At 33.5% G+C, this 22,928-nt stretch overlaps 1 protein-coding gene across 5 annotated transcripts in view; it reads left to right on the plus strand.

Annotated features, from left to right (window-relative positions):
* Positions 1-22,928, plus strand: part of ACVR1C (activin A receptor type 1C) — a 111,143-nt gene that overhangs the window by 68,697 nt on the left and 19,518 nt on the right. For 2 of the 5 annotated variants that reach the window (XM_074215941.1, XM_074215939.1), the window contains exons 3-6: positions 13,521-13,766; positions 17,709-17,939; positions 21,006-21,173; positions 22,041-22,197. In XM_074215941.1, the coding sequence (XP_074072042.1) occupies positions 13,521-13,766; positions 17,709-17,939; positions 21,006-21,173; positions 22,041-22,197 (802 nt within the window). Of the gene's footprint in view, positions 1-13,313; positions 13,436-13,520; positions 13,767-17,708; positions 17,940-21,005; positions 21,174-22,040; positions 22,198-22,928 lie in introns of all 5 variants that reach the window. The other 3 variants (XM_074215940.1, XM_074215942.1, XM_074215943.1) reach the window with 3 other exon arrangements.

The following is a 22,928-nucleotide window of genomic DNA, read 5'->3' on the forward strand; positions in this document are numbered from 1 at the left end:
GGTGATTCAGTGGATAGCGTGTGTTGGGACCTGAGGTTAAGAAGAATAAATTCAAATCCCTAGCTGTGTGACCCTGAGCAAATCACTAGACCTCAATGTGTCTCAGTTTCCTCATAGGTATAATAGCACCTCCTTTCCAGGGCTGTTGTGAATATAAAATAAGATAATGTTTGTAAAATGCACTGCAAACTTTAAAGTATTATCTTCACATGTGTGTGTGTGTGTGTGTGTGTGTTTATTGCTGCTATCATTATTAGCAACAGCAACTTCCTCACTAGATGTTCCACCATTCTTCTACTTTCCTATTATCCTTTACCCACTATCATATTATCCTGGACAACTCACTTTCTGTCACCCCAGTTATCCACTTAGTTGCTCAGTCTTGCTATTTCTACTTCCTCAACACTTTGATCGAACTCCTTTCCACTCACAAGGTTACCACCTGCGTTCAATCCTTCATCATATTTCATCTAGATTATTGTAAAAGTCTGCTAATTTTCTCCCTACCTCAAGTTTCCCTTCATTTTAGTCCATTCTACACATCATTAGCAAGGTGATTTTCCATAAATTGAGATCTAATCTTGTGCTTTTAAAGCCTTTTACAACCTGACCCCAACCTATCTTTCTGGTGTCAGTTAAGATTACTCCCCCTCCAACTCTTTGTTCTAGCCAAACTAATCTCTTTTCTCTGTTACTAATACATGATGTAACATCTCCCATGCACTCCCTTCTTACCCCTACCTTATTATAGAATCCTTCTCTTCCTTTAAGATATAACTCAAGGACTATTTTCTACATGAAATCTTTCCTGATTCCTCCTATCCAGTGGTGCTTTTCTTTTCTATCTGCCTTGTTTTTAATTATATATATTCATTTGATCTTCTCTTTAAAATTTATTTATTCCAAATAGACTGATATTCTTTTTTCCCCATTAGACTATAATAAATTTGCAAATCAATTATTTGGAAATGCTTATTAATAAATTGATGTTGATGTCACTTAATCTTTTGGAACTCCATTTTCCATATCCGTAAAATAGGTAGCAATACTTGCATGAACTATTCCATAGGATTGTTATGGTGATTATGTTTATGTTGGCTTTATCTAATATATATATATATATAATATTAATTACAATTAAAATTAAAACATAGGCATTATAATGAAATTAGTTTTGACCTAATAGACCTCCCAGAGATCCTTGGACCATGTTTTGATAACAGCTGCTTAGACTATCTAAAGTGTTCTCAGTCGTATTATGTGATATATGTTTAACAGCTGAGTTGATGGCAAATTGGTAGACCTGAATCACTGTGATATCGACAATGTCACTATAAATGAAACCAGAAGGCAAAGAAGTTTCACCTAAGTGGTATTCCCTGTTTCACCATCCTTATGGCTCAGAAACATAAGTGACCTGGGTTTAAAACCTGAGTCTTCTAGATACTTTCCTTGTGATTTGATTTGGAGCAATCAATCTTTCATGAAGTATTTACTAAATCATTGTTTTTAGAACTGTGCTAGACCCTGGAAATACAAAAAATAGAATTAAAATAGTTCTTGCCCTTGTGGAACTTACATCAAGAGGGGAATAAAGTATTAACTTAAATAAATATAGGTGATATACAAGAAAATACATGATTGTGAGTAGATACTAACAGTTGGGGTGATCCATCTTGAAGGAGGGTGATGTCACTCAAGCAGAGTCTTGAAGGGAGTTTAAAGTTCCAAGAAGCATAGATGATTTTTCTGATTAAAATAATTCAGAGTAGGGAGAATGGAATTGAACTCAGTTGACTAAATTTCTACTATTAAAAGAGCATTTCAGGCATGAGACATTACCTCTGCAAAGGCATATTCAAGAATGAAATGCCATTTATGGGGAATAGCAAGACAACAAGTTTGGCTACACCTTTGAAAACATTGTAGGAATTAATTTGAAATCAGTCTGAAAAGATAGATTATAGCCAGATTGTGCAGGGCTTTAACTGAGCAGAGTAGGAGCATTTATCAGGCCTGTGTTTTAGGAACATCATTTTGGCAGCTGTGTGGAAGATGAATTAGAAATGGGAGATTATGTAAGGAGGCCAGTGAGAGGTGATGAAGAACTATGATGAAGGTAGGTGTTTGTGGTATAAGAGGTCAGAGAAGAGAACATACTTGATACCTTGACCCTTAATTTCCTCATCTGCTAAATGGAGGAAGAGAGGGAGTTGAATTAGATGACTAAGGGAATTTGTTTAAGACCATGACCAAAGTCAACCAGAAACATTAATTAGATCATGGATTATAATGCTGTGAGATTTGGTTCCTTTACCTTGTAATATTTTTTCTTGGCAAATATACTTGAGTGGTTTGCCATTTTCTTTTCCAGCTCATTTTTCAGCTGAGGATACTGAGACAATTAGGTGACTTGCCCAGGGTCACCCAGCTAGTAAGATGAGATTTGAATTTAGGTCCTTACTCCAGACCCAGCACTCTATCTCCTGCACCACCTAACTGCCCTGTGCTCATGATAGATGTTAGCCATAAGACCATCATAAATCCAACAATTCTTATTTATTGGGATGAATAGGGTTTGTTAAATTTATTTTTATGAGGAGCTATTTAAAGTAATAAAGATTAGTAACTATGGGCATGAAAATTGAATACATGTATTGTTCTTGTAAACTTTTGGCTACTTTCAGTTAATATAGCCAATTTCAATTATCTTTCTCCACATGATTTATATAAAGTAAATTATTAATCCAAAATGATTTCCCTTCCATACTCAGCATGTGCTGGACCGTTTTCTCTTAGCAGCAATCAGTATATGGTTAGGAAATCCCAACTAATTTTATTTCTTGCCTTAGAGTCATATTATGAACTCCTTATTCATGGCAGTGTAGAAATCTCTACAATTATAGTAAATGATGCTGATAATAATGATGACAATGGAGAATAGGGGGCGGTATTAGACTTGTGAATGTCTTTCCTCCTTTCCCTCCCCTTTTTCTTTCATTTCTTAGAAGGAGAGCAGTATAAATTTAATAAAGGGCTATTAGATAGTTGTTGGGATGACTGACTGAATGGAGGCATCAAAATTTCAAATTTTCAAACTAGTTTTTCATTTTAATTGAGGTTTGGCAACCTATACCTACCTTATAAATGACATGTGTCCTGCCTCATCTTCTAAACACTGGTTTAGTCTCTGACTCCTATTTCAAGAAACCACGGTCCCTTGGTGCCATGTATGTCCAGAGTTTTCAATCTTATCTTTGACCTCCTGATTGAAAATTTCTCCCCACTCTCCCCTGTCCCAGTATAATCTTGCATCTCCTTTTCCCCCCTTCTCTGAATATCCTCAGCTAGTTCTGATTACTTGAGTGAAATAATTTCAGGTAAGGTGAGAATGGAGTTGAATTCTTCTGACAGCAATTGTTTGGTGAAAAAGAAACTTGCTTACGCAAAGAAATATCTAATTGGGGAAATCTGGTAGGCAAAGGAATGATTGGCAGTGTCTTCTTATCACCTCAGGACTTTTCTGAATTTTCTCTACTTTCTTCTCAGAAATCAGTTCCACACACACATATCCCTCTTTCTATTGACTACCAAGGACTGAAAAAAAGATGGACTAAGTTCTTATAGGCATCCATCATTCACCATATTTTTGGTTTAGGCTCATGAAACTGCTTAGGCACTATGAAACTCATTAAACAAAGAATGAAACCAGTTATGGAATTTAAAACTGTGAATATTAGAATATTTGAAGCCTTACAATATTTGAAGCCTTAAACAGTAAATTCATAAGAGAAGAGGCCTTAGGAAAGTAATTTCATTAATAGTGCTAATTCCCAGATGAGGAAGCTCCCTTGACCAATGCAGATCAACACCTTTATCATCTCTTCAAGGTGTCTGGTGCAATGAGATATTTCATGATTTACCAGAAGTCACATAACCCAGGGTCACAAATAGTGTATATGAGGGGTAAGACTTGAACCTAGGTCTTCTAGACTTCCAGGTGGGCTCTCTCTCCACTAAATTACACTTCTTAGAATAGGAAGGTGAAAGAAATTATTCTAATGCACACACAACTTTTTTTTTCAAATAGAAATGTTGAATAATAATAGCATTTATAGAGAGCTTTAAGGTTTGCAAAGCACTTTAAAATTTCATCTCATTTAATTCTAACAAGTACCCTGGAAAGAAGTGCTATTTATTATTATCCTCTTTTTTCACCAAAGAAGAAACTAAGGCAGAAAAAGGTTAGGGTCATCTAGCAAGTAAATATCTGAAGCTACATTTAAACCAGGTCTTTCTGACTTCAGGTTCAGTATTGTACTTATTGTACCACTTAGCATAAGAATGAAATGTGGATTATCTGTTCTTTGCTACTTTCCAGGATTACAAATCATTTAGGGCTTATTGGAAGTTGAATTCATCTGTGTAAAACTAAATCAGTATTTTTTTTATCAATTTTAATTTTATTTTTTGCAAGGGTTATGTGAATTGCCCAAGGTCACACAGGTAGGTAATTATTAAGTGTCTGAGGCAGGTTGAAATAAAGTATGGGGGCAGGTGGGTGGTGCAGTAGATAAAGCAATGGCCCTGGAGTCAGGAGGACCTGAGTTCAAATCCAGCCTCATACAAATGAGTTCAACTTATAATAAGTAAAGATTATCAGACCATATTAAGTACAAAGTCATACATTTAGTTTTTAAAAAATAATAAATATTACTTTCTTTTAAAAAAAAGCATCATATTTAAGAAGTATGGTTTTGGACTTAATATGATCTGGTAATTCTTGCTTTTCCACTTTACTGTGATTTGGGGAAGTAATGATTCTCTAGCCTTATTTTCCCCATCTGTAAAATGAGGGTGCAGGTGAATTCTGAATTTCCTTCTTAATCTAATACTCTTTGATATGATGATATTTTGGTTGTCACCAACCTGTTTTCTGCTGAATAATAATTTTTCTTACTAATTGTTGTATGGATTTGCCCACAAAACCATAAATGTTGCCAACATTTCTTAAAAAGGTGTCTTCAGTAGTTATCAATGGAGTCAACTTTCTTTGTCTTTGTGCTGCCTTGGGAAAACTCAGACTAAAATAAAATGAATGACCTCAGTGGGCCAAATTACTTATTATTTTTTAAAATACTTATTATTTTTGATAATTTTTAAATATCCTGAAAAAATAGATGTTAAAAGAAAATCAAATACATGTAGGTTTGTTACACAGTTAAACATACTGTTCTAGGATTTTTTAAAATAGATTCTTGCTAGATGTTTCTCTTCAAATAACTCTTTATCAAAGAAGTAGAATTGGATTTATGTGAGATGGGAGATTATATTACTGGAAACTTTCAAAAGCAAGTTGAAAAGACTGTTGTAGAATGGATAATAGAACACTGTTATAGCTTCCCTCTCTCTCTCTCGGAAGTACAAAGGCCTAAGGTTAATGATTACTAGAGCAGAATAAGATTAGAGAAGCCTGGCAATTCTTAAGGAACATTGAAATTTAGAATCAATCCCATTCCTATTCAATTGAAAGGAATCCTTAAATATGCAGAGGCAAAAGTTGATCCTATGCTAAAGAATAACTGGCAGAAATAGAAAAGCAACAATTTTTGGGGAGGAGGGAAAGGATTAAAATTTATTTTTTAGTTTTGAAAGAAAAATTATTTTCAGTTTCAAATTTTTTACACTGCTTCTCACTGTCTATTGAGAAGGCAATATATATATGAAATCATGCAAAACATATTTCCACATTAGCCATTTGAAGGGGGAAAAACAAGAAAAGTAAAGTGAAAAAAACTGCTTAAATCTGCAGTGTTAATCACTTCTTTCCAGAGGTAGATATCATTTTTCATCATGAGTCCTTTGAAATTGTTGGGGATCCTTTGTATTGATCAGAGTAGCTAAGACTTTCACAGTTGATTATTGTTATAATAATACTGCTAGTAAACTGTGTTCTAGTTCTGCTCATTTCACTTTGCAACAACTCGCTTAAGTCTTCTCAGGTTTTTATGAAATCATACCCTTCATCACTTCATGTTTTTTAATTGTGAGTCTATTATTCCTCTAATTTATGAATGTAATTAATAGTACTTTTTTGATATGGATCCTTCTTTTAAGACATTAGAATTAACTAACACTTAGTTAACAGATTATATATTCATAATTATGTTTTATGGAACACATAAAATTCATTTTTATGAACACTAGGGAATTTCTAAATTATTTTGATATAGTAGAATTCTGTTATGATAATGATATGTAACTTTATACTTTTCAAAGCACTTTCATATTCATTTTATAATTTAATCTTAAATGTTTTATTCTACATATTTTATTTAAAAAGCTAAGATAAAGAGATTAAATAAATAGTGGAAGTGATTAGAATGGAGTATTTTGATCCTAATCATATGTTCATTCCAATATATAATAATTAATGTTACAATAAATGACATTTTCAGGTGGGAGATAAAATGGAATTGATTCAAAATCTTTTTGTAGTCTTTTACTAATTAAAGAGTATTTATTTTAAAATTTATTTATTAATTTATTTATAAATTAATTTATTAAAGAGTATTTATTTTAAAGGTGTCAAAGGACACCTTTTACCTGAAAGGTGTCAGAGGAATACCACCAATGCAACCTTTCTCATCATTCTATTCATTCTTTGTGTGGTTATTTTTCTGCTTAGGTGTTCTAGGGTGTGGGAAGGAAGGATTTGATTGATTTGATGTTAGAAAGAAGTAGAGAGGTAATTGGTATTAATAGCAGGACAAAGCAATTATAAAGAACAAAGTTACAATTCAGAACAGCTGTAATTTCCCTATCTCTACCCCTTTCAATCCTATAATAAATGCAGCTGGCAATCAGTTACAATCCTTGAGGGGTCAGAGAAGTAATTTCTTGTTCCAGACTAAATGGTTTAGAGAATTTGTAATAATCAGATAAACTAATCATTCTTACTTTGATTCAGGCATAACTTTAACAAAAATATAGAAGTGAATTTTTTACCTCTTGCTTTTCTTTCTAAATTTGATTAGAATTATTTAAGAGTTATTTAATGTAAATTGGCACCTGTTGAGTTAAAATATAGCTTAAAATCCATATTTTCTTGAATTAGAACAGTCAATTTGATTAAGTTAATTAGATATTTAATTGTATCTACTTTCTTATTGGTGTGACTTCTTTTGCTGGGAAGATCCCACCCCTCCATATGTTTTTTTTTAATCCTATGTTATTCTTATCCATATTCTCAAATATTCAACTTGTTATTGATCTTATCAATATTGGTCTCCCCTCTAAAGATGGAAACTAAACCCCTCACAATGCCTGTCCTTCCTTTGCAGCTCTTGTTCATGTTCAGCTAGAAGCATTTTTTTTTAAGGCCCTCTTGTTTAAAGGAGCCTTGGAACTAATTTGTGCTTGGTTCAATATCAGTAATAAGCAAATTGTCAAATGAGATTTTCTCTACTGGATAATTCAGAAAATATTACATATTTAACATATACATGGCAGACACTTTAAGGTGGTATTTTGCTCAGCTGACTAAAAAGCTTTGTTGTAGTCAACAAACATAAGCACAAATTAGCACTGTGGAATCAATATCTTCAGTTTAATGTATGATGGTGAAGATGTGGCTTACTGTGAAATAGCATTTGAGAAAACCTACTGTTGCCAATCTAATTTACTCAATCAGAATTTCTTCTATATGTATAGAGATTGTTCTTCTGTATTTATAGATAGAGAGAAGTAGGTTGGTAGTAATGCTTAATCAGTCTTTTTTTTTGTAGTAATAATATGATATGGATTTTATTCTCACTCCTTTGATGTCTTTCCTTCTTTTGGTATACACTATGGATATCTGCCCATTCCTATCTTCACAATGGTTTGATTTTAAGCAGAAACCTCCTCTGGGAACACTTGGTCTAACAGAACTGCTTGTTCATTATTGTTCCCTTCTGTCCAGTTTCTCCTTCCTCTAAAAGCACATTGGTGCTCATGATGTTAGAGTTCAGGTATGATGTTTCTGCATACAGGATGGTGAAAAGAATTTGCTATAAAAATTCTTTGTAGATTTAAAAAAATCTTCCATCTGTTTGTGGTTCTCTTTCTATTTAATTTTCTTAATAGATTCTCTTCTAAACTTTCTTTAAGCTGGCTCTCTTTTATAAAACAATAGTGCTCGTAATCTTTTCTCATATACATATATCTATCTATCTATCATCTATTTATAGTTAACAGCATCATTGCCAGTAGATGTACCTACCAGTGTACTAGATATCTTCATATGAATCTTTTATTATTTTAATATCAATGTAGCATTCAAGCTATCCCATTTCTTCTTATTTTTACCCCATGATCAACCCACCTCTTTTTCCATATATATATATATATATATATATACACACACACACACACACACACACACACTTGGTGTTCCTTCATTAATTCCTGAATGCATCAATAATTTACTATAGTTTAATTACATGTAGTATTTTTTCCCATTTTGGTAAGGAAGTCATCAGAAGTTTTAATTCTTCTGAGATCATGATTTTCATTAATGTAGTGTCATTGAAGAACATTTGTTTTTATGAGATTTTTATGGCATTAAGCTTCTTTGGAGTTTGAAAACACTGAACTGTTTCCTAAATGTGATTTGTCCCAAATCTCTTTTAAATTTGTCTCCACCTCATTATTCATTTCCATTCCTTTCTGTTTCCTTCCATTCCCTTCCTTTCCTTCTCCTGCCCTTTCACTTTCCCTCTTCTCCTTCTCTTTCCTCTTGCAGTATCAGTCTGTATATCTAATTGCCTTGTCTCTCACACCAATGCACCTAGCTCTACTCATCCAGCTTCTTGTCATAAACTGAATAAGATGCCTTTTATGTCCCCTTTACCTTTGTTAGGTTGAACTTTTAGAAATGATGATTTTCATTGAAGACATTTTGTAATATCCTGACTTTTATAGTATAATTAGTCAATACCTAGGAAAAGAAGCTTTGGAGAACCTTGTTATTGATTACCAGGGAATCTTTCTTCTGTTTGGACTTTTGTGCTTGGTAACCTTAGTTGAAACTTGTTTTTCCTTTCAAAAATTTTTCCCTATTGTTAATACTCAAATTTTGGACAGTAATCTTTTTTGGTTACATATGTTATAATTTTTTATGATTTTTAACATAAAATTAGGTGACACCAGGAGTTGGAAGGGTAGTAAAATTTTGAGACCACACAAGTCAAAGTAAAAGTTTACCTGGAAGACCCAAGTGATCTAGGGACTGAGGACAAGGTTGCAATGACAGGAAGAGGATAAGGCATGATTTTGAAGAGAGAGCAAGATGTGTTCTTGTGAATATTTTTCCTTTATCTTCTGCAGTGGATATTGGTGAACAAGCTACAGTTATCTTCACATTCAATTAACATCGAAAATGTTAAAAAATCTTTTAAAAAATCTGTTCATCAGGTTTATTACTCTGTTGCTATAAGAAAATCTGGCTGGGTAATGCCTGTTTTAAAAAGCAAAATAGCTGACACTTTAATGCTTACATTTTTAGTTACTAAATAAGGCAGCATAGATTCTTGGTGATATATTTGGATGACAAAAACTGAATGAAAGCTTTTCAGGGAACTAGTGATAAAAGATGATAAACATTTTCAGCCCTTTGTGATATCATCCCATGACTTTCAGTCAAAGCTTTCTTGGCATTACATTGGCTCTTGTGAAACAGGTGGAGTGGAGGGAGAAATAATTCTTCCCAATTAAGTAATTCTTTAATAAAATCCTTTGTTGCTTGCCACTTATTTGTCATTTTCAATCCTTTGCTTAGGAGTAAAAATATGAAGCCATATGAGGTCTATAAAATGAATGTTACCAATATCAACTCTGAAAAAAATAGATGGATACCAGTATGACCATCAGTAGGAAAGTGTGCTGCCAATGTGAATTCTTTTTTTCAGGCTCACAGATTTAGAGCAGGAAGGGACTTTGATGACCATTGAGTCCAACCCCTTCCTTTTACGAATAAGAGAACTGAGGTCCTGAAAATTCTCCAGTCCCACAAATAGATCAAGGTCCTTGATACTGTCAGTTGAGAGGACTTTTGATAAATTATGTCAAAATTTGGTTGCCTGAAGAAATTCATCAGTACTGTACTTCAATTCCATGACACCATGTTTGCCCCGGTTCTGGATAATGGATGATGTGCTGATGTTTTCTCAGTCACCCATAGAATGAATCAAGGATGTGTTCTTGCTCCCATGCTTTTTAGCATGATGTTTTCAGCCATGTTATCAATTGTCTTCGCTGAGGATGAACATGGCCTACTGCACTTGATAAGGCTACAAGCCAAGACCAAAGTGAAGGAGTGTTGGTGCATGAAGAAAGTGTGGGAGAGAAGAATTATTAGACTGAACAACAAACTGAAGATCTACAAATCTATTGTACTGACCTTATTGCTCTTTGCCTGTGAAACCTGTATAGTCTACCAGTGCAGCGCCATGTCAGAAAACTGAATTGCTTCCATTTAAATTGTCTTAGGGAAGATTCTGAAGATCACCTGGCAGGAGAAGATATCAGACACTGAGGTCATTTCTGAAGCTAAACTGCCTAGCATTCAAACATTACTGCAGAGAGGGCAACTACGATGGACTGGACGCATTGTTAGAATGTCAGACGTATGCTTGCCAAAAAGACTATTTTATGGAGAACTCTCACAGGGCAAGTGCTCACAGGGGGGTCAGAAGCAATGCCAGGACATCCTGAGTGTCTGTCTTAAGAACTTTAGAATTATTTGTATATACAGCATGGGAGACACTGGCATAGGACTACCCAGCGTGGTGTGCCCTTATCGATGAGGTGCTGCACTCGATGAGGAAGGCAGAATTGAAGGGACTCAAAGGGAATGGGACAACCATAAGTTTAGAGTACCCACCCCAGGTGCTCACATGGACTTTTTGTGCCCAACCTGTGGTAGAGCATTCTGAACTTATATTGGTTTGATCAGCCACAGTCAGACACACTGTCATTTATTTCAAACACAGTGATGTCATTTTTGTCTTCTTCAATAATGAAGGACAAGAATCAACCAATGGGATAGAGTTCTAAATCTAGTGCTTTTCTCACTGTTTTTAAGGTCTCTCTCCCTTTTCTTTTTTAGCTAGGCATCCCACCTGAAGAAGCCTTTGTCAGAACTTATTACACTATTTTTTTTAAAAGTCACTCTAATCTTGATGAATATACAGTAGAAGAACAGCTTGCATTCTTTGCAACTCTGTAAAGATTCTTTAAACTGCCAATTTGCTGTTTCAATTAAAGGAATTCTTTATCTAAAGCCAGGAGAAATATTTAAATGATATTTAAGTCCCCCCCATCCTTACCCCATGAGTTAAAAACAAAACAAAACTACACATAAGAATTCAAAGGAATAGGTTATTGATTATGGGTTGTTTTGTCTTTTATTTCTTAAAAAGGACTAAAGGAATATTTTCAACAGTAGATGTTTTCTGTTACTTCTTATAGTGTATATTCATCCATAAGTAGCCTGCATACACTTTCTCTTCTTTTCCACTGCAATAGGATTTCAAAAATCCCAGAGAAAAGAGGTGGGAATGGGATTTGCACATTGAAGAAATACCTAGTTCAATCAGGATAGAATTAGGAACTGAGTTTCATTTCTGAACAATCTTCTTTGTGAGAAGCAAAATAGAAAAGAGAAGTAAGGCTCATGAGATTGTCATCTAATAATTAAAATAAAATTTTATTACACACTTAATATGTATAGAACAGAGGATTTGAAAAGATAGATGTGATTGAACTGTTGTTTTTAACTGCTGCATTTTGTAATTGAGGAAGCTAAGACTCCGTGAGATGAAATGGCTTTCTCATGGTCAAACAGGTAGTTAGTCAGTGGCAGAAGTAGAATTCAAATCCTCTTCTTCAAACTAAAATCAGTTCTCTTTCCACTGCATAAAGATGGGGGTTGAGGGTAGAGGGATAACTGAGAAAGGGAAATTCATAAATCCTTGCTAAAAAGGGAGAATATGGTATATGCAAGGTAGATAAATAATAAAAAAGCTATGATAATATGGAGAGGAGGGTAAGGATAGAAAGCATACAGTTGGAATAGAGAAAAAGCGAGTTTGTGTGTGTGTGTGTGTGTGTATGGGGCAAGGAATGCCATATAATAGTTACATATATGAATTAGACATTGAAGAAAGGTCAGGAACCTAAACACAAACCAGTTGCATTTATTCATGGGCAGAATACCATGGATTTTACCTTTTGGAAGATGGAATGGTGAAAGAAGGGGAACAAGCATTTTTTTGGGGGGGCAAGGCAATGGGGTTAAGTGACTTGCCCAAGGTCACACAGCTAGGTGATTATTAAGTGTCTGAGACTGGATTTGAACTCAGATCTTCCTGACTGCAGGGCTGCTCTGTGCCACCTAGCTGCACTTCTTAATAAATAGAAAATGCGTTCTTTTCAGTCTTTTAGGAGGTTAGCAAATATTTTGTTACTTCTGCTCGCCTCTTCCATTAATCTGATCTCCACAACCATTTCTACACTTATTTTCTCCCATCATTTGCCTTTTTCAGTGGCCTACAAAATTGTGTACTTCAGAGAACCAATAATAATTGGTAAAGTTAAATTTAAAGATGCTCAATTTATAGTAGAGTTTACTATCCTCTTACATAAAAACCACATTTCAACTGTAAAGGACCCCCTAATGATAGTATTCTTATTGTTATCATCCATTGTGGTACAAAAGAAAGAATACTGGATTTGGAGTCAATGGAAATGGGTTAAAATTCTACCTCTAATATGTATTATCTCTGTGACCTTGGACACACAAGGTAATAAAAGAACTTAATTTCTCTGGGCTTCCATTTCCTTATCTGTAAATTCAAAAGATTTGGATTAGCTCATTTTTCATACCTCTTCCAGATCTAAATGTATGTTTATGATATTATGTAATGATGAAAACTAAAATAAATTATGTAATACTTTTAAAGTACTTTGTTTATTAATCATAATATCTATATACAATTGAAAAATAGAGAGATGTTTAATTATTATACTGAGATTATTTATGAAAAAATTAACAAGTAAATACAATAACTATTAACCAAAATCAAATAACTAAATAAAGCTACAAAACAGGAATTAAACATTTATATGAATTCTTACTATTTATAGTATAATCAAATGATTTAATAAACAGTAAACAGGACAAAAATATTTTATATTCTCTATCCCTTTCCAGGTCTATCTAAAGTTTTTTCCTTGATTTAGTTTTTTTTCTTTTTCTGTTATCATTGTAGTAAATACTATCTAGAGACATTTAATGAGTCACTACTGAGTCACTTAATGTGCTGGACTTCTTTTCATAACTGTATCCCATAAGAGTGCATGAACCACAGCTTTGGATTTACTAATTTACAAGGTATAGACGAGGAAGTATTTTTAACTATATTGTTATTTCAAGAATATTTTAAAATAGATGATTCATTGTTGTTTTCTTTTTTAAGCTGCAGCATCTCCAAAATTGCAAAAACTAGGACCAGTGGAGCTGACCGTAATTATTACAATACCGGTTTGCCTTTTATCTATAGCTGCAATGTTGACTATATGTACCTGTCAAGGACGTCAATGCACTTATAAAAAGAAAAAGAGACAAAATGTGGAAGAACCACTAAATGAATGCAACTTAGTAAATGCTGGCAAAACTCTTAAAGATCTTATTTATGATATGACTACATCTGGGTCTGGATCTGGTATGTACTCATTACTCATTTCTTAGTAAAACTCAGAAGCAAAATGCTTCCCTCCTATGCTAGGAAATATCTGATTTTTTCCTTTGTTCCCAGAATCCCTGCTGTAGTATTGATGATAGTGTTAGAAAGCAAGTTTGGGTCTCATCATTGCTATGCTGAATATTTAATCTTTTCCCCACATTATAGCCTTCAAATATTTCCAGAAAAGTATTATAATTTCTCCTTGAATTACCATAGTCTTTAGAAAGGCCTTCTTAGACTGTAATATTTCTTCTTGAATCCTTTATATGATGGTATATAGTCTCTTGCCTCTTAATTATTCCAGGATATTTCCTTATCAAGAAATTAGTAATTATATCAGGACTTTAAAATCTTGTTGGTATTATTTCAAACACATTTTTGCAACAATGGTAAATATGACGGCTTAGTGACTACAGATCTGACAAATTGACTAACATATTGCTTGTGAAAGATGAGAGGGAATGTTAGTGGGTGCCAAGTTATCCATTAAGAAAACACAAAAGAACAGAGAAGCAAAAGTGAATAAAGTCATTCTCTCATTTGTTATTGTTACCTTGAACTTAAACTTGTTCCCTTGTGCTGCTGATAGTGCATATACCTGATTTGTCCTCAGCCCTTTGTTCTACTTGTTGTCTGGAGCAGACTTCAGAGTGATAAGCTGAACCACCCAAAGGAAAGGGAATTTGACTGTTCTTCCAGGCTCCCTTTAAAATTGGTTTATCTTTCTAGAGCAGGAGTGAGTGTCTGTGTGTGTGTGTGTGTGTGTGTGTGTGTGTGACTCCTTTGGAGTCTGGTAAAGTCTTTGTACCCCACCTCAGGTTAATATTTTTAAATGCATAAAATATAAAGGAAACAATTTATATTCAAATCATTATCAAAATATTATTTGAAAAGTTTCCAGACCCCAGTTTAAGAACCCCTGTCATTTCAGTGTGCTTCTGAGAGGCCTATAGGAAACTCTTTTCTTTTCTTTCTTTATTATTTTAGGGTTTTTTTTTTTGCAAGGCAGTGGGGTTAAGTGGCTTGCCCAAGGCCACGCAGCTAGGTACTTATTAAGTGCCTGAGGTCGGATTTGAACTCAGGTACTCCTGACTCCTGGGCCAGTGCTCTATCCACTGCGCCACCTAGCTGCCCCTGGTTTGTCTTTCTAAAGGCTTCTAAATGATTTAGAAGTGGTGGCAGCTGATTACATCATAATGTGTGACTTTTTTTATTATTATAAGTCAGAAGGCAGTCAGCTTCTATAACTCTTCAAAGAAAGCATATCTGCAGAAATATTATGATCCGGGGCAGCTAGGTAGCGCAGTGGATAGAGCACCGGCCCAGGAGTCAGGAGTACCTGAGTTCAAATCCGGCCTCAGACACATAATAATTACCTAGCTGCGTGGCCTTGGGCAAGCCACTTAACCCCATTTGCCTTGCAAAAAACTATCTGCTCTCTTTACTAAGCATTGCCACTATCTCTTCTTACTTTTGTATATACTGGGTAATATTGTCCTGCAATTTTTTGGTAGTTATACATACTTATTTAAATTACTAGGAGTGGGAATGGGAGGAAGAGGATAGGAAGCTAATCCTCTTAGTAAACTAGGGCATGCACTTGCGGTTTGTGACTCATTTCTAAGGTTATTTTCTATAAGGCTTATATCTCTAATTGAACCATAAAGTAAAAATATGGGTTGTTCTATCAAATTAGTCATTTTGAGGTTGATTTTTCCAAATTATCTAAATTGAAAATTTTGTATTATTTATTAATACAGTCCTATCTAACATGAATTTATTCAGTGCCTACTGTAAGACACTTTAAAGATAAAAATTCAATTACATCTTCCCTCAAATATCTTATTTGAAGTATAAAATATGTACATATATAATACATATATTTATATATATATAAATATATATATATGTATATATATATATATATATATATATACAGATAACTTGAGGGGGATGGAGTGTAGCAACTAGGGGCATCAGGAAAGACTTCCTACAAGAAGTGATGGTAATCTCAGATACTTACTATGTAATCTTGGGCAATTCACTTAACTTCTTTGTTTCTTCATCTATAAATTGAGAGTAGTAATGTATCTACTTTCCAAGACTATTGTGAAATAAAAGATAATATTTATAAAATACTTTGCAAACTTTAAAACACTATATGAATGCTGACTGTTATTATTGTTGTGGTTTTTTAAAATTTTATTTAAGGCAATGGAGTTAAGTGACTTGCCCAAAGTTAACACCTAGGCAATTATTAAATGTCTGAGGTCACATTGGAACTCAGGTCCTCCTGACTTCAGGGCTAGTGCTCTATTCACTGCGCCACCTAGCTGTCCCCTTATTTGTATTTTTAACTAGGTCTTCAAGAGTGAGGATGAGAGGAAGGATTGGTAAAGTGGTGTTTTATAATAAAATTTAAAAATAATCTTGATTCCCTACTGGAAATAATTCTTATTGACTTAGTAATTTTAAAGACAATCTCTCTCTAATGGGCTATATTAATCATTTAGAACCAAAGTAGTAGCTAATTTTTCGATTGTGTTTACTTGGACAGATATAAACATTGACATGAGATCTGTAAAATAAAGAGCAGATATAGAGGAATATTTGAGTCAGACTAGCAAGGGACATGGAGCTTTTATAACTAATAGAGAAGTGAGGCTGTTATTGGCAAGTGGTCTACCCCATCCTGTCATCAAAATTGACATCAATTCAATATGTAAAATTTCCAATAATAAATAGATTATGCATACTTTTATTATGAAAGTAGTTCCCTTTGACTCTTTCATGTCTGTTCTCTTCTGTTCATTTGAAGTGATAATCTAATTTGAACATCATGTTTTGCCTTCATCTTCTATGATTTGTAATGATATTATTTTGTTTTCCAAGGACCTCACAATGCCCTCTTTCATCCACTCTTACTCTGCAATGCATATAAACATGACTTTTTAAAGAAGATTTAATAGGATGGTGATTAATTGTCAGTTCATATAACATAAGGATAGGTTAAAGGAACTAGGTGTGTTTCAAATGGGAGACAGGAAGAATTAGGAAACATCACAGCTGTCCTCAAGTATTTAAAGGACTGTCACATGAAAAGATGAGACTTGTCCCACTTGACACCAGATGGTAGAACTAAGAACAATGGATGGACATTACAAAGTGACTCTTTGTCTATTAGACCTCTCTTAAAAGTTGAATGGTCTCTTTTGGAAAGTGGTGGGTTTTTCCTAGACATGTTGGAATAGTTAGAAGGCATTTCTTTTTTGCATATGAGTCAGAGACTCCAGATGAATTCTGACATTTCTTCCAACTCTAAAATTTAATGATTATTATGGCAATTCATTTTTACTTATCCGGTTGCTTTTCCTGACTAGGTAGGATAGGTAAAAGATGTGGTTAAAAAAGCCAGGAAAGGAAAAGGAGAGAAAAAAGAAGAATCAATTTATTTTAATTAAACATATAATTGATGTTTAAGGAAACCAAATGGTATTGTATATGGGGAACTGACCTTAGAGTCAGCTAGAACTGAGTTCACCTTCTACCTCATAACAAACTATCTTCTTGATGTCCAGGCAAAGAGAGTAATCAAGTTTAAGTGGGCCAGCAAAAGGATTCCTTGGCTTAAAAATTGTGGAAAGAACATTTGAAGCTAAAGGTCATGTAAAGAAATATTCAATTTTGCATACATAAAAAGAATTTGTGTTTGATGCTTTGGGATGATTTGACATTAAATTAAAATAATGTATTTTAACATTGGGTTTAATAATTATGATTACTCTAAGTTATTAAAGATTACAAATATTATTTGATTTTTACACTAAAATAATGGTAATTATGATGTTTGTTTTAGATTTTCTAATACATATATATTTATTTATTTATTTTCACCAAATATTTCAACTCTTTCTTGTTTAGGTTTACCTCTCTTGGTTCAGAGAACAATTGCAAGGACAATTGTACTTCAGGAAATTGTAGGAAAAGGTAGATTTGGGGAAGTATGGCATGGCAGGTGGTGTGGGGAAGATGTGGCTGTGAAAATATTTTCTTCAAGAGATGAAAGGTCTTGGTTTCGTGAGGCAGAAATCTACCAAACGGTTATGCTGCGACATGAAAACATCCTTGGCTTCATTGCTGCTGATAATAAAGGTATTTCCAACCAATTTTAGTATTTTGTGTAAACCTGTTTAATATATTTTCAGGTGAAAGCAAACACATTTTTTTAATGCAACAAATAAGTGTTCAATTCTTTTTTCATAAACCTGTAATGAAAGAAAAATCACATTTATTTCCTATAGAAAAGAGTTAATATTTGATAGCAATATAATAAACTTAAGTCAAATGTAGTGGAGTGAATTCATTTTGAAAGTAATAGTATTATACTTTATACTTGTAGAATATTTTTTATCTGGAGAACTTGGAGATTTTAATGAAAATTAATTTCTTAATACCCTAACCTTTATTTCAACAAAATTTAAAATAGTGGAGCATTTAGGTGGCACAGTTAATAGAGTACCAGCTCTGGAGTCAGGAGGACCTGAGTTCAAATCTAGCCTCAGATACTTAATAATTACCTAGCTGTGTGACCTTGGGCAAGTCACTTAACCCCATTGCCTTAAATAAATAAAAAAAATCTAAAAAAAAATTTTAAGGGAGTTTCATTTCAAATTAGCATTGTCTTTATTTTTTTGTATGTATAAATACATAGTTTGCAGTTGGTTAAAGTTTTAGAATCCATTTAATATCTATTTCTACATTGAAACTTCTTTTTTTAAGTTGTAAGGAAAAAGTCCTTATGAGTTTTAATTACAGTGTTCATAAAATATTAACTTATTCCTGATTTTTCAAAAGTGACAGCTTATCCATATCTTACTTCTTTGTGTTTTGTGATTTTTAGTTCATAGGATGTTAGATATAGAGCTGGAAGAGACCTAAGAGTCTATCTAGTCGGGCCTTCTCCTTTTCAGAGGATTAAGCTCTAGGGCCCAGAGAAATTGACTTGCCCAAGGGTACAACTGAAGTGCGATTTGAACCTAGGTCCTCTGATTTTAATTCATTACTCATTCCATTTTTACCTTATTCATAGCTTCTTAATATCTCCCTTAGAAACCAGGAAAGGAAAAAGAGAGGGGAAAAATGAATCTTTTTTTTTTTTAAGTTAGCCATGTAATTGGCATTCAAGGTATAGCATATGGAAGTAGTCTAATATATAGAGAACTGGCCTTGGAATATGCTATATCTGAGATCACCTCCTATCCCATAACAAATTACCTTCTTGATGCCCAGGCAACTCTCAAAGGACTACAGCGAATAAGCAAACTAATCATGAAAGAGTTTCTCACTCTGATAAAATCATAGGTCCATACTTCCTCCCTTTTCTCACTTTCAACCAAAAAAAAAAAAGAGATGATTCTTTTGAAAAAAAAATTGGAAAAATAGAGCTTGTCACTGTTTTAAAGTAATATGACCTTCAAAAATTATCTGTACCTTTAATCATCTATTCTTTCCCTGTCCTCCATTATCCTTGATAATTGAGAACTGACAGTCCTTTTTCTCCCCTGATATTAACTTCATTGTGAAATAATGACTCAAAGCTAAATTTTCAAAAAAGACTTTTAGCTGTGTTTTAAGCTGTGGCTACATTTGTGTTTACTTCATCATGATTTCTATGTGTTTCTGCCTTCTGTGCCTCCTAAATTTTGATTTTGGGGAGAGTAGGAGTCAAGGAAAAAGTGAGAATGATTTAGTTTCAGAACTAATTTGGCAATTTAGATTTTGCTAGAAACATGTTTTTTTTCTTTTTTTTGAATGTTATTTTATTTTTTCAATTACATACAAAAGAAAATTTTTAACATTCATCTTTTTTGTAAGATTTTGAGTTCCACATTTTTCTGCCTCCCTTTTTTCCCTTCTCTCTCTCCTCATCACAGTGAGCAATATGATTTAAATTATACTTAGTACCCTCATGTTCAAAATATCACCTTATTAGTTGTGAAACATGTCTTTTCTAAAGAAACCTTCATGAACCCCTTCTTGAAAAACTGATCCAAACTCTTTAAAGTGGGGTGCTTTTGTGTAATAAATGATCTTCAGCTAAAATAGTTTTATCTTGTCACCTCCTTCACAACTCCCAGCCTTAGAATGAAATATTAATATTTACATGCTTGAATCTGAGTCATAGTAATAATAATAATAGTGCTAACTCTTACTTAGTGGGTTAAAATTTCTAAAGCGTTTTACATGCATCATTGATCAAATTAATTCAGCAAACCTATCAATGTAGCAATAAGAAAATTGTGTGGATAGTATTACATAGACTAATATCATCAGATTTATTAATCCAGAAGTCATGGTAGATGGCAAATGATTTTCCCAAACACTTCCTTGACAAATATTCGTGAGTCTTAGATAGGCAAACTGTATTTCTCTGACTTGTAGTGTAGTCATTGTAGTCTATTGGAAGAGATAGCTTGGAAAGAACTCTGTGATCTCTAGGATGAGACATAATCTAATTAAACTTCACTGACATTGTCACTTAACTGACCACTTTCCAGAATTGAGCAAAATCATGATGGCCCAGGAATTAGTTAGATCTCATGTCTTCCCTGAATTATATAGAATCCACAGCAATTTTAGCTACTTATATTTCTATAGAGAAAGAAAAAAATGCATATTTTATTCTGTGAATTTACAGTTTGATTCCAGGACTCTGAGACCAAGATCATAAATAGTAACCAGTTCAATTGGTAACCACGTAGTAAAAGAATACATAGTGACATAAATTTTGGCTCCAGTAATATTTTGTATAAGCATATACTGTACTATACTTATTGGTATTTTCTTTCTTTTTGAAAGCTGAATGTACTTTAGAGCAGAATTTATAGACCTGAGATAGCAGAATAAACTTTTACTAATAAACTGAGTCAGAATTTTGCCCTACAACTTGGTTGTTACTGCCAGCAGTCATTAGTAGACTTAGAAATGATGTAGGGTGATTGCAGAAGAGAATATACTATGGTTTGGAGTTATACCAGATTCCTATTGAATAATGTGATGATGAGGTGTACAGAGAATGTACAGGAGCAATTTAACATGTAACCTTCAAAAAAAGAAATACCTTGGCTTTGCTCATAAATCAGTTTAGTCTTATAGTGCTTTGGGCTTTTCCATTTACCTTTCTATTACAAAAGGATCGTTTTTTTTTTTCTTTTTTAGATAATGGGACTTGGACTCAGCTGTGGCTTGTATCCGAATACCATGAGCAGGGTTCTTTATATGACTATTTAAATAGAAACACAGTGACTGTGGATGGTATGGTCCGATTGGCACTTTCAGTAGCCAGTGGTCTGGCCCATCTACATATGGAAATAGTTGGGACACAAGGTATATTTTTCTCTTTGCATTTTTTTCTTATTGAAAATATATTTATTTGTTTGTATGAATGGGTTTATGCAATGGGTTAGGTAACTTGCCCAAGGTCATTCAACTAGTAAGTATCAAGTATCTGAGATCAGATTTGGGCTCAGGACCCTCCTGAATATATGATAGAGCTGGTGCTCTATTCACTCACCACCTTGCTGCCCTCTCTTACTTCAAAATATGAAACAGGTGACAGTTCAAAAACTGTCTTAACTTATCAAACCCATTGAATTAAGCATTGTTTAAGGCTATTAAATGAACCTAAAGATTCATTTTTTTTTCTTGATGAAGTCAACTCTTAAGTCAATTCTTGAGGTTTCTCCACCTTATATACTGTCCATAGTAAGTTATTAATTCCCAGTTAGCTCTGTCTGGCTTTTCATTCTACTTATTTGTTTCCTTTCAGTTGTTCTATACATAGAGTGCATAAATAATTTGAATAATACTGAAGGATAATGTAACTAGGAGATAATTTATGATGCTATAAAAACAGTATATCACAAAACTAAATAATTCTCACTGTCTCTCCATCCCCTAACACAGATATATGAAAGTTTAATGTATATGGAAAGGCTAAAGTCTGAGGGGAAGAATTGAAAAGTCTTTATTGATCCTTTATTATTAGTCTTTTGCTTTGTGTCTTCTGCGGACTGAAAAACTTATGACTTTCTTTTGTATTAAAATATTTGTTATTTTCTCATGTGAAAATAAAAAATGGTAATTATTTTGTTCAGAGGCTATTCTGTAAATAATTCTGAATTGATTATCCTTTTCCCAAGGGGAATATATATTAAATAATGTAAAATTCATTTTTGTGTGTGTGCTTCATAGGCAAACCTGCAATTGCTCATCGAGATCTAAAATCAAAGAATATTTTAGTGAAAAAATGTGAAGCCTGTGCCATTGCAGACTTAGGACTGGCTGTGAAGCATGATTCAATACTGAATACAATTGACATCCCTCAAAATCCCAGAGTGGGAACAAAGAGGTAGGACAGATCCCATAGAAGGATTGTTGTTTGTTTTTTACTCATAATTAGATACAACTTTGATGGTTGAACATGAAAATTATGAAGATCATATACCTATAAATAGCAGTCCAGTGCAATCCCTTGTGAGCAGGAGATGGGGACAGGGATTAATTATTCCAAGCCCTGGAGAGAAAGAAATTTGCTACATTTCCTTCTGACTAGATGTGGCTACCATAGATTAGAAATAGAATAGAATCAAGTCTGAAATGTCATTAGTATAGGAAACTTCTAGGGCAGGAAATTTCTGTTACCAATTCCCCTCAACATCTCTCTGCAATTTATTATCTTAGTGAGTTGCCTAAGATAGGTAGAGGTTAAGTGACTTACTAAGTGACAGCTTACATTTATCTAAGGAAGGAATTAAATCTATGTCTTCCTGACTTCAAGGTCAGTTCTACAATACCTGTGCTAGGATACCCCTCCATTGTAGAGTTAAGTTCATTTGTATATATATAAGAACTCTAAATTGTGTATGTTTTAGTAATAATACACATATATCTTTGGACATAATCACTGAATTGAAGGAGTATATAATCTCATTGACAGTAAAGGTAATAAGAGAAGTATATACAAATCGCCTATATACCATTATTTGGCTGTGCCTTCTTACTGGTGACATACTTAGTATTTTGGACTATCTTGATGACAATATTGAAAGATAAAGTCATCCTAGATTATCAGTTAACTCC

The sequence above is a fragment of the Macrotis lagotis genome, chromosome 1, assembly GCF_037893015.1.
Source record: "Macrotis lagotis isolate mMagLag1 chromosome 1, bilby.v1.9.chrom.fasta, whole genome shotgun sequence".
Classification (NCBI taxonomy): Eukaryota; Metazoa; Chordata; class Mammalia; order Peramelemorphia; family Peramelidae; genus Macrotis; species Macrotis lagotis.